The 12,476-nt window shown below is 38.1% G+C and overlaps 1 protein-coding gene across 2 annotated transcripts in view; it reads left to right on the forward strand.

Annotated features, from left to right (window-relative positions):
- CFAP54 (cilia and flagella associated protein 54) overlaps positions 1-12,476 on the forward strand; it is a 334,936-nt gene that overhangs the window by 114,228 nt on the left and 208,232 nt on the right. For both annotated transcript variants that reach the window (XM_047743150.1, XM_047743152.1), the window contains exons 23-25: positions 5,608-5,744; positions 9,793-9,940; positions 12,314-12,469. In XM_047743150.1, the coding sequence (XP_047599106.1) occupies positions 5,608-5,744; positions 9,793-9,940; positions 12,314-12,469 (441 nt within the window). The remainder of the gene's footprint in view (positions 1-5,607; positions 5,745-9,792; positions 9,941-12,313; positions 12,470-12,476) is intronic.

Here is a 12,476-nt window from a genome sequence, read left to right on the forward strand (position 1 = left end):
GTCATTAGGTTTCCTCTTAATGTAGAAAGCTATTAATTTAGATTATCTGGAAAGTTGTTTGAGGAACCATTATGAATGATATATTTTCTTTTTTTTATATATTTTTGAATTTTATTTTTTTATAAACATATATTTTTATCCCCAGGGGTACAGGTCTGCAAATCGCCAGGTTTACACACTTCACAGCACTCACCATAGCACATACCCTCCCCAATATCCATAACCCCACCCCCCCCAACCCCCCTCCCCCTATCAACCCTCAGTTTGTTTTGTGAGATTAAGAGTCACTTATGGTTTGTCTCCTTCCCAATCCCATCTTGTTTCATTTATTCTTCTCCTACCCCCTTAACCCCCCATGTTGCATCTCTCCCTCATATCAGGGAGATCATATGATAGTTGTCTTTCTCCGATTGACTTATTTCGCTAAGCATGATACCCTCTAGTTCCATCCACGTCGTCGCAAATGGCAAGATTTCATTTCTTTTGATGGCTGCATAGTATTCCATTGTGTATATATACCACATCTTCTTTATCCATTCGTCTGTTGATGGACATCTAGGTTCTTTCCATAGTTTGGCTATTGTAGACATTGCTGCTATAAACATTCGGGTGCACGTGCCCCTTCGGATCACTACGTTTGTATCTTTAGGGTAAATACCCAGCAGTGCAATTGCAGGGTCATAGGGTAGTTCTATTTTCAACATTTTGAGGAACCTCCATGCTGTTTTCCAGAGTGGTTGCACCAGTTTGCATTCCCACCAACAGTGTAGGAGGGTTCCCCTTTCTCCGCATCCTCGCCAGCATCTGTCATTTCCCCCTCTTTATCGCTTCATTTGTTTTTATTTTTCCCCTTTAGTCAGGAGTATCTAGATAATGTAATATAGAATGTAGAAAATTAGAAACCTATGAGCAGGATTTTAAGATTTTAGGCAAATTACTTGATCTCAATTTTCCTATCTTTAAAATGGATAGAAGACCCAATGTCATATACTACTTAGTCAAATAGGGAATGGACACAGTGGCTTATTGAGAAAAAAAATGGGAGATATCATTTAATTAAAAAACATTATGTGTGGGGCGCCTGGGTGGCTCAGTGGGTTAAGCCGCTGCCTTCGGCTCAGGTCATGATCTCAGAGTCCTGGGATCGAGCCCCGCATCGGGCTCTCTGCTCAGCAGGGAGCCTGCTTCCTCCTCTCTCTCTGCCTGCCTCTCTGCCTGCTTGTGATCTCTCTGTCAAATAAATAAAATCTTAAAAAAAAAACAAAACAAAAACATTATGTGTCAGATATTTAAAGATTCATTATTATGTTTATTATAATAACTCAAAGAGATGGTATTATTACCTTTATAGTTGAGGAAACTGAAATGAATTTAATCCTTCCCCTGCCATTTTATTTGAGAAAGAGTGTCTCAGGGAGGTCATGTAATTAAGTAACCCATGGTTGCTTGGGTAGCAGATGGTAAGCCTGACACTTGAACCAGCTCATACCTTTCTACTGCTTTGTCTAGGTTCAAGGAATTCATGTATTCAACTTCTAACATGGGCCAAGTTCTTTTAGAGCCTATGTCACTGCCATCTCTTCTCTGCCTGGGTTGGTGCTGCTCAGTGGGTCTTGATGATCAGTATTGGCAGTAGAGTTTGATACTGGGACATGAATGCTTTGTCAGTCATAGCAGTGGTGGCAAGGAGAATGAAATTCATCCTTTTTTTTTTTCCACTTTATATATGAATAATTCACTGAAACTTTTTGATAAGTAGAGATTGGCCTTTTGTCTATGACCAAATTAAAAGCAATAAATCTACCAGGTAAAAGATAGTCATCCCATTTTTAAAGCTCTTTAAGAAGTCTCAACTCTTCTCTTTACTCTCATCCTCTAACTGAATATTGCTACTCTCTCTATTCATGTGTTTATTGATTATTTATTGTTTATTTTGTGCTAGGCTCTCTGCTAGATCTCATCTCTTCTTCCTTGGAACTGTCTTTTTTATCAATCTCATTACCACAACAATAACTTATATTTAGGTAATTTTGACTTATGGTTTCAGTTAGGACTCCGATTCCAAGTTAAGGGCACCAACCTGGCTTGGGGGAATGTAGTTAGGCTCTGGGAAAGCTGTGGACTCCAGGCTACTGTAGGTCTCATACCTTTGGTTCTCTTTATACATCAGCTTCTTTTTCTCCTTCTAAAGACTGACTTTCCTTACTTCTCCATCTCTGAAGGAAAAATGGAAGCTCCTGCATTTTTATATACCTCCATTTCAGATATAAACAGAGACTGCCTGGCTGGCTCCTAATCTGGATTCTAGGTTCCTAGGAAAGAGATTCTGAGTGGCCCGCCAAATAAAATGGGTCTGATGTCTTTTTTGATGTTTGACCACTGAGTTGTTTTTAAACCTCACCCTTCTTTTTTTCCTTTGGTTCCATACACAGGCAGGCTGATAGGAGGTCTGTGAGCTCACCTTTGATGCTAACAAGAAATTTGAATCTCCCAGGTGGCAGAACTTTTCCTATTTCTATCCTTCTCCACCTCCAGCCACTAATCAAGCCCCAATCCTTCCCAGGCCTACTTGTGCCTGCCTAACACTTCCTGGGAGCCCTTTGTGTGAGTAATAAATTTTCTCTCAAATTCTCCTGGTACATGTAGTGCCTTTAGCCTCAACAGCAGAACCACACTTTGGGTGGCTTGCTTTGCAGAAGGGGCTATAAAATACCCAGTTTGAGTCAGGCACTTACCCTGGGGCAGTCAACTGTGTTACAGTAGAATTGCTGAGTGTCCTCCTCTGTGGGTAGAGGGAAATTACCAGGAAAAGAGGGTTTTAAAATTTATTTAAAGCTATTATTGTGTGCTTACTCTCTGCTATGCATTGCTCCAGGCTAGTGATTCTAAACCTTGAGTGTGTGTCAATGCTGGTTGAATACATTGTTGTGTCCTACCATCAGAGTTTTTGATTCACTAGGTCTGCAGTAGGGCCTGGAATTTTACATTTCCAGCAAGCTCCTAGGTGATGTTGATGCTGATGGCCCAGGGACCATACTTTGAGGACCACTGTTATTAACAAAGTGAACAAAATGCCATGATAAAAGATTTGTAATAAACAACAAACATAGTAAATAAGTAAATTATCTAGTATGTTACAAGGTAAGTTCTTTGGAAGGAAGAAGTAGAGTATGGTCGAAGGAATTAGAAGTGTAAAGTGAGGGAATGGAAGATAGATCAGAGTATTAAATTGGGTGATCAAGGAAGTCATCTAGAAGGTGAGATTTGAGGGGCGCCTGGGTGGCTCAGTTGTTAAGCGTCTGCCTTCCACTCAGATCATGATCCTGGGGTCCTGGGATCAAGTCCCACATTGGGTTCCTTGCTCAGCAGGGAATCTACTTCTCCCTCTGCCTGCTGCTCCCCCCCACCCCTGCTTGTGTGCACGCTCTCTCTCTCTCTCTCTCAAATAAATAAATAAATAAATAAATAAATAAATAAATAAATAAATCTAGAAGGTGAGATTTTTGCAGAGACTTAAAGGACGGTCTCCGGAGGCAGAGCATCTGCAGAAGGATCTAGGGCAAAAGCCCTGTGGTTTTCAGAAGTGTACCAGGTATGTCTGATAAACAACAAGGAGGCCAATGTAACTGGAGCAGAGAGACCCATGGAGAGTAAAATAATTGGTCAGGGAGGTAAAATGTAAGTAGACTGGTCGGGGAGCAGATCATGACAAGTGTGGAATTTTGGAAGCCACGAGAAGGTCATGTATCAAGAGGAGGTCTCTATTGTACTAAATTATTTCATTAGTCTTCTAGTGCTTCTTTCTCATTTTAACCTCACCCCCTCTAAAATTTATTCTACCCATTACTACCAGGTCACCATCTTATATCATGGCACTGCTCTGTTAACCTGCAAAAACTCATGAATTTACAAACCTTAGTTTAATCATGGCATCTTTTCTTGTTTTACCATGTCCACTGATTGAATAAATGACATTATTTTTAGAAAGATATATTTTAAAAGGAAAGAACATTCAATTACAATTTCACCCAACTCACACATCATTTGTTATTAATTTCCACATTAAGTGTTAGAATTATAAGTTGTCTTAGTGACCACTTAGTCCGACTTCTTCATTTAACCAATGCAGCCAGAGAAGTGACCTCATCTACCACTCTAAATCTTGGCTCTACTCTTTTTACTGAATATCAGGCTCTGTACAAATTATTGAACTTCTTAATGCCTCAGGTTCCTCATCTGAAACATAGGGATCATAATAGAGCTCACCTCATGAAACTGTAATGAGGAGTTAATACAAATAATGCATGTAGAGTGCTTGGACCAGTACCTGAAGTCTTTAAATACTTCCACCTGATTTTCAAGGCCTTCTGAAATCATATCTCATTTTACTGTCCATCATTTTCCTGCATTTCCTCAAATTCTGATCTGTCTTGCTAGTCTCTCCTAAATGCATTATGGTGATTTTCACTATTGGGCCCTTTTCAGGTTCTCTCTAAACAGTGCCCATCTGAACCTTATTCCTGCCTGAGGTTTCAGCTCAAGCCCTGACTCCTTTTTGCAGCCTTCATTTCTCCTTTTCTCAGCCTCCACAATTATTATGTTATTCTTTGTAGTTTTTCTGGTAATTTCATGTGTTTTATGTCTGTAACTTGATTAGGGTTTAATGGAGTATAAGGTCATTTTAAGCTTTGAAGAACCTATCCTTACAGTGCTTAGCACAGAGTAGAAACTTCATAAAACCTTACTGGTTGGTTGGTTATGAGTGTGGAGTTGGCAGATTTAAAAAGTTTTGGTCCTGTAAGTTATTCCCTTGAGTGGAATATATTCTAGCAACATTTCATTTACATACTTAATTTAATGAATTTATTTATACTTTATCTTCTACCTGCTTCCATTAAGGATTTGAAGCAGCACATAACTCACATGGTGAGATTTCATATTGTCGTACATATTTGAATAGAATGATTTTAGGGAATATCTGTAAAGAAATATATTCTACCAAAAGAAATAGATAAGTTGTTGATTTCTCTTCTCTCAAGCTTCTCTTTTGCCAGTGAAATCAGTTATTTTGCCTAATGTTGAGTATGTTGAATTAAAAATATCATGGTCTCTTGGAAGCATCTCTGTTTTATTTTTCACTCTTTTTAGCTGTGAGCCCTTTGTTGCACAAAAGCTCTGAAAGTATCAGTCTGAACCAGAAAAGAATGAAGTATATTTCATATTTTGGGTTTGGGAAATCTGATTGTTTCTCTTGGAACAGATTGTTCATTATAACAGTGTGTCTAATAAATGGAGTGCACTGCCGAGATAGATGGAAATGAAATTAATTTGGCTCAGATGTGATCTTTGTTTTGCTTATGAGAATTTGAAACATCCTTACAGAGTTTCAGATTTCCATGCAATTTAGAAATAAAAGAGATTTCAAAATATGTCTGCCTCCCTTGCCAGTAGCCATTGATACGTTACTGTGGTCCTGTAGATCAAAAGAGCAAATGTTAACAACTGTGTATGGAATTAACGTGTGAGCGTATTTTATCAGAATTCCTGTTTAAAAGATACATTTCACAGATAAAAATATCACATAAGATAATGTACTTTTTGTTGTAGGTTGCCTATCAGGTTGGTAACTATGAGTTGGCTAAGAAGGCTTTCTCACCAGTTTGGGATTATTTTGTGGCTTCACCACATCACGATGAACAATCTGTTATTTGTTTAAGCAATATAATGACTATCACACAGAGAAGGTAATTAGAAATATTCTTTTAAAATATTAATTTGCTTGGTGAATATGGATATTGGGTGTGAAGCCTAGAATTAATTTTTGGTTTCATATTAAGATAGTCAATGTAGGGGCGCCTGGGTGGCTCAGTGGGTTAAGCCTCTGTCTTTGGCTCAGGTCATGATCTCGGGGTCCTGGGATCGAGTCCCACATGGGGCTCTCTGTCCAGCGGGGAGCCTGCCTCCCTCTCTCTCTCTGCCTGCCTGTCTACTTGTGATCTCTCTCTTTGTCAAATAAGATTTTTTAAAAAAAAGATAGTCAATGTAAAACTATTTCTAATAAGTGTTTTAATAAGTATCTACATTCTAAGTCCTTGAGTCCTTGTTAGAAACTTCTTTGCTAGAGTCAGAAAAAGCACAGGAGGCATATAGATGCATTCTGAATTTAGAGTAATGAAGGCTATGGGAAAAAAAATACTGAATACTAACCAAGATATTGTCGGTTATATAGAAAACACAAACACCTTTGGGGCTTTTTTTAAAAACAAGAACAGTCTGGTTGGGATTAAAGTTATAGTCTCATGGGTGGACTATTAGGATAAGACAGTTTTTCCTTTGCTTGAAGAGCTCCCAGGATTAGAGCATCAGCAACTGCAGACAGGCTGCTAGGAGTCATATAAAACCACAGGTCATCCTTTGCTTTATAGCCGTTTTTCCTTTAAAAAACAAAGTTTAAGAGCAGCCCCAGAAGTGAGCATTAGTGTGATTTCAGGCTGTTTCAACAAGTTCAAAAAAAGACAATCTCCTTCACCTGCTTGTTAATGTCTTTAATAAGAAAATAAAATCCTTTATTCCTCAAAGATAATGACCTTAAATGCACATGCTGGTTGAGGCAAGGCTTTCATAATGCTTATTCACATAAAGGTATAATTCCATTCAATTAAACAAATGTAGACTTAGCCTTTACCATGTACAAGGATGCTGGTGCCATGCAGGATGTATTTGAGAGGCATTTCAGGAGAGGAAGAGACAGAGGTTGGAAGGTTTTATGCAACATGGGGACAGGAGAGTGGAGGTAGTGAAGTTGACTGGGATTGTCATTATTACCTGACTGGCAGGCGGGCCTATGACATGTACTAGGGGAAAGGGAGAGGTGAGGGACAAGTTTTTGGAAGAGATAATGAATTAGATAGGAAATATTTTGCATTTAGTTTTCCAGCAGGATGCCTTTGTGGATATGAGGTGCCCAGTAGGTAGTTGAATATTTCGTGCTGACACTTAGGAGAGAGGTCAAGGCTAGAGAGAGATTGAGAAATTGTCCATGAGGTCATCGTCGAAATTTTGACAAGTGCTCTCTCCCAAGGAAGAACTGTTTAGCAGAAAAGATAGAAGCTGGAATTGAACTCTGGACATTGCTTATATTTAAGAGGCTGAAGCAGGAGATGGAACCAAGGAAGGGCTGAGAATGTTTTATGCTGGTCTGAGCCCATGAATAACCAATGTTGTATCTGAATTAGCCCTTGTGGTTCTTATGATTGCAAGACACCTTTCAGAAATGACCATCTGGAAATTTTGAAAAAAAAAAAAGGATTTATTATTTATGGGATCTGGAAATTATACAACACACTTGGGGCCACACAGCAGGTCATAGGTAAAGAGAGAGAGCCAGCATGGGCCTGGGGTTCTGATTTTATTGAGGTAAAGTGTGGGTGCTTAGGATTTCATGGGCTCACTCTTTGTTGTTGAATTTAAAAAATAAAAGTGATAATTTAAAGCAAGGGAAGAGAAAAAAACACACATACACACAAATGGCCCCAATGTTCATTTATTGAAATCAACTAAGATTTTTTAAAACAGAGGAGCCTCAGTGGGGGAGGTGGCCTGGCTCTTTATCTAGTTGTGTGGCTGGCAATGTATTTATTAGAGAAAGCTATCTCTGAAGTGGATGCTTTGGCAATCAAAGCTTAAGTCAGACTTGCATTACAGGGAAGGAAGAAAGAAAGGAAGGAAGGAAAGAAGGGAGAAAGAAAGATAGATGGAGGGAGGGAGGAAGGAAGAAAGTAAGGAAGGGAGGATGGGAGGAAGGAGGAAAGCCCAAGTCTCATAACTTATTCTACAAAAAGGAGTAGTTCAGGAGGTGAAAGCCTGGACAAGTGCATTGCCAAGGGAAGTGAGAGTATCACCCAGGAGGGACTGGTCAGCACTATTAAATGCCATTGCAAGGTCAGGCAGGGGAATTGCTCAATAAGAGATGTTACAGAGAGGTTGGGTAGGATCAAAACTAAGAGGAAACCGGGGCGCCTGGGTGGCTCAGTGGGTTAAGCCGCTGCCTTCGGCTCGGGTCATGATCTCGGAGTCCTGGGATGGAGCCCCGCATCGGGTTCTCTGCTCTCTCCGGGAGCCTGCTTCCTCCTCTCTCTCTGCCTGCCTCTCTGCCTGCTTGTGATCTCTCTGTCAAATTAAAAAAAAAAAAATTAAAAAAAAAAACTAAGAGGAAACCTTTAGAATTGACAATTAGGAGGCCATTGATGAGTTTAAGAGAGCTATTTTGGTGGTGTGATGAGCTAGAAACCTTCTGCAGTTGGGTAAGAAATAAGTGAAAATGGAGAATTGGAATAAGCTAAGATCACTCATGTGAAGTTTGGTGGCAAAGAAGGGGATGGCAGAACACGGAGGGGGAAGGCAGGTTTTAGGAAAGCATGTTTGAGGATGGAGACAGTGAAGAGGGAGAAACTGAGGGTATAAGCACATTCCCATAATAATGACGCTATGGTGGTAAAACCTGGAGGATATAGAAATACATAGGGTGGAGAGAAGGGGGTTTAGAACGTTTACTCAGGAATGTGAACAAAGAGACATCAGGGATAAACGGAAGTGTTGCTGAGAAGGACTAATGACTAAGTTGATATCCCATAACATGAATTTGTAGTAGAGCCCAGTTCTTCTGGGTAAGGGCCACATTTGACTCATCTTTATATCCCAGGGCATAGAATAGTGTTTTCTACATAGTAGGTGCTTGGCAAATGCTAGTGTGAATGAAAAAGAAAGATCAAATGAGATTAAGTAAGTGATTGTTGTAGAAGGGATAGAAAAAGCAGTCAGTGACATCTATGCAAGTCAGGCAAACTGATTGTGGCTTAAAATAAGGGGTGCAGAATCTGAAGTGGGAGAGAGGTCACTGTTGAAATGGCTGACCAGCGTGTGAGCTGTGTAGAGAAGGAAATGGAGCCACGAGGAAGCAACAGCCTGGACATTGTTTGCATCCGGGTACCAATGATCAATTATCATGTGGACCAAGAGAGAGTTCAGTATGAGTTGTAGGAGTGGGAGGACTAACATTCTTCTAGCAAGTGTAATTTCAGCGTTAAACACAGTGGTGAAATGGATCATGATCAAGTGTGAATTACTGATGTCAGATCCTTTCCTGTTTTTTGAGATAGAGGGTGGACCTGATGCTTAGAAGGGAAAGTTCGTCACCAAGTAATGTTGAGAACAAGGAAGGGAGTATTGGAAACCAAGAAGGAAGGCTGCATATTTCACAGTTTTGCCAATAATTGGCACTGTTGACTACAATTTAGAAAAGATAAATAAAAATAAGCCAAGAGTTATTAAGACTCTGCCTCCCTCCCTTCCTCCCTTCTTTCCTCTTTCTTTTTCCTTTTCTCCTTACCCAGGGTGGATTTTGCTCTAAGTGACCCTTATTTTCCAAAAGTTTATTAATTGAAATATTGGGCCTATTTCCCCAAGCTTCTGAGTATCTATAGCGATTTCATTATGTTGATAGAAAAGAAGTTTGTATATTAGAGCCAGAAAGTTTTACTTCACCAATAGTTATTTTTATGTATCTGTGACATAATATGTCAGCAGCTTAATTTTCTTAGTTGTTAACTTGTTGTTAAATACAGTCTTTAATTTAATTTAAAGAGCTGTGTGAGAGAAATTGTTCCACAAATTTTTGCTGTTATTTTGGGATCACTGTGTAAGATACTAAGAACAAATCAACCTAAAAAGGTGTGTTTATATGCTAAATCATTTTGTATTTATACTTGTGACATCATTTACTTCCTTTTGCAGATTACATTCAGATATTTTGGCAGAGACTTCTTCAATCCTCTTATACCTTTTTCTTAGAAATATTTTTGTAACAAGTGACATTAAAATTAAAGAAGAAAATCTTTTCTGTGATAGTATTAAAGGCAATGAGCTTTTCCCCTCTCAACAAGTAAGTGATTTTAGAATGACCAAAAATATGCTGATTTCCCTTTATTTGTTTATTGATGTTTCAAGTTCATGTTCTTTTGGGATTTCATACCCTGATTTGTGAATGGACTGAGAGGTCATTTTATGATTGTGCAGGTTTATCTGATATTCCATATAGGTTTCATAGGACCAAGTTCATATATATTTTTCTTCTTTTCAGTTTATCTTTTGTGTCTCTACAAAATAGTATAAATTTCAAATACTAAAAAAGATATAAAGTACAAAGTAAAATCCATTGTAATCCTGTTGCTCCTAAAAATAGTATGATTTTGTTCCCTCTGTTTTGTTTTATATCTCTGATTTTTAAAAATATGCATAGACAAATTATTGTTAATATTATTTTACAAGATGACATCACAATCTACTTTCTATTCCACAATTTGCCTATTTAACCTTTTTTATAATTTATCTTGAACGTATTTTCATGCAGATACTTATCAACTTACCAGATTTTTTTAAGTTCTTAGTTTATCAATCCTCTCATGAAAAATCTGCACGATCACCACAAATAAAGTCACTACAGAATCTTTATTCCTGTTGTCCACTCTCCATCTCACTTCTTGTCAGCACCAACACTGGCTTTGGCAGTCCTCCTTACCGCCTTCATTCTGTTCTTGCGTTCCTTTTCCTGTTTTCTTGAGGTCTTTTTCTGCTCACACAGGCCATGTCTTGCAGGGTTATGATTGGGTTCATTTTTCTTTGCCAGTTGTCTTGCCACCACCCAAATGGGTTCTGAAACCAAATACAAAATGACATCTGGTATGTTCTCGTCCATTTTGGCTAGTTTTTCCCGAATTTCTGCCTCAGGTACTGTTGCCTTTCTGGGATGAAGAACATTAGTGAGCATTCGTTTTCATACCAAATTGTTCTTAACTCTAATATTGCGTTACTGTAGAGAGGCAAGAATGTAACCTATCTCTTACTGATGGATTCTCAGGGTGGTTATAAACATTGCTGTCTGTACATCTGCAACTTTCTAACTTTAACATCTTGCTTTTAAAAACAGTCCTTCACTTTTGTTTTCATTCTAGATTGAACATCACTCTTCTTTCTCCCTCTTCCTCTTTCCTTCTTTACTAACTTTAAACACAGAGACTTTTCCCAGGTGTTTGCTTTTCACAGTTGCATTTTCCTACCCATGCATTTATTTATTTAATAACCAAGCGAATAAACCAACCAATAAATTGTTATGGGAGACTGTGACAGTGCCCGTGGATACAAAAATTAAAAAAAAAAAAAAAAAGACATGACCTTTTGTCCAGGCTAAGTTCATAGTCTTACAGAGCCTAAGCACTCATAACCATCATCCTGTTCCTACTATGTTGCATTCAGTCTGTACATAAAGACAGTCTTTTTTTTTTTTAATGAACATATTATAAAGTCAGTCTTTAAGTACTTCAGTGAATTCCAGAATGCTAAACTACCATCCTACTAAAAATTTACTCTATGGAAATTTCTGGTTGCCACTCATAAGTTTTCTCTGTATGTAATTTTGTATGTATATATAGAAAAATAGGCCACCCGAGTGGCTCAGTACATTGAGCATCTGACTCTTGGTTTCGGCTCAGGTCATGATCTTAGGGTCCTGGGATGGAGCCCTGTATGTTGGGCTCCACACTCAGTGGGGAGTCTGCTTCTCTCCCTCTGCCTCTCCCTCCATTTACATGCTTGTTCTTCCCCCCACCCTCCTCAAAAAAGTAAATAAATCTTTCAAAATAAAAGATAAGAAACATAGTAAAATCTTCCCTCAGGAAAGGGAAGGGAAAAGTTAGGATCATTTAATCACAAAAGCATTTACTCAAAAAAGCCCAACTTTCTATTTTACTACCATTTTTATTTAAGTAGCAAAAGTATAATAGAAGATTAGTTTGGTCTGCTGAAAATTCATCGTTTGTTTTTTTTTTCACAAACCCAGTAAGAAAATGGGACTTTTTTTTTTTAAAGTGGGGATAATATTACAGAGACATAATATTTTAATTATTATTTGTTATAACATTTATGTTTAAAAAAAACTAGTTTTTTTCTAACATTAAAATATAGCCAAGTTTTTATTTTACCAATTAAAAAAGATTGGTTCTTTCTTCATTACTAGTGGCATTTGTATTATTTTACAAAATATTCTGAAATTTAACTCTAAGGTTGTCTTACCCATACATAGCATTGTTGGGGAGTTAGAATTATTCTTGAATTTAGGTCTTGATTTAAAATCAACATTTTAACATACCAACATGTTGTTAAGCCACAGGATCATATTTCCTACCCTTTATTCTTCTTAGAGACATATTAGTGAAGCACCTGATGTTCATTTTGAGTAACAGTATCTGTTTCCTTACAGATTACTAGACTAATTGAATGTGAGAGAGTATTAGTGGCATTGGAACTTAGCAACTACCTCAATGATTCCAGTTATACCCTTCAAGCTGTGACTCAGTGTTATGGCCTTCTTGCACCTATAATCTACCACAATATTGTTTTGGTACCTGTCATACAGGTAAGCA

The sequence above is a fragment of the Lutra lutra genome, chromosome 8 (genome assembly GCF_902655055.1).
Source record: "Lutra lutra chromosome 8, mLutLut1.2, whole genome shotgun sequence".
NCBI classification, from domain to species: domain Eukaryota; kingdom Metazoa; phylum Chordata; class Mammalia; order Carnivora; family Mustelidae; genus Lutra; species Lutra lutra.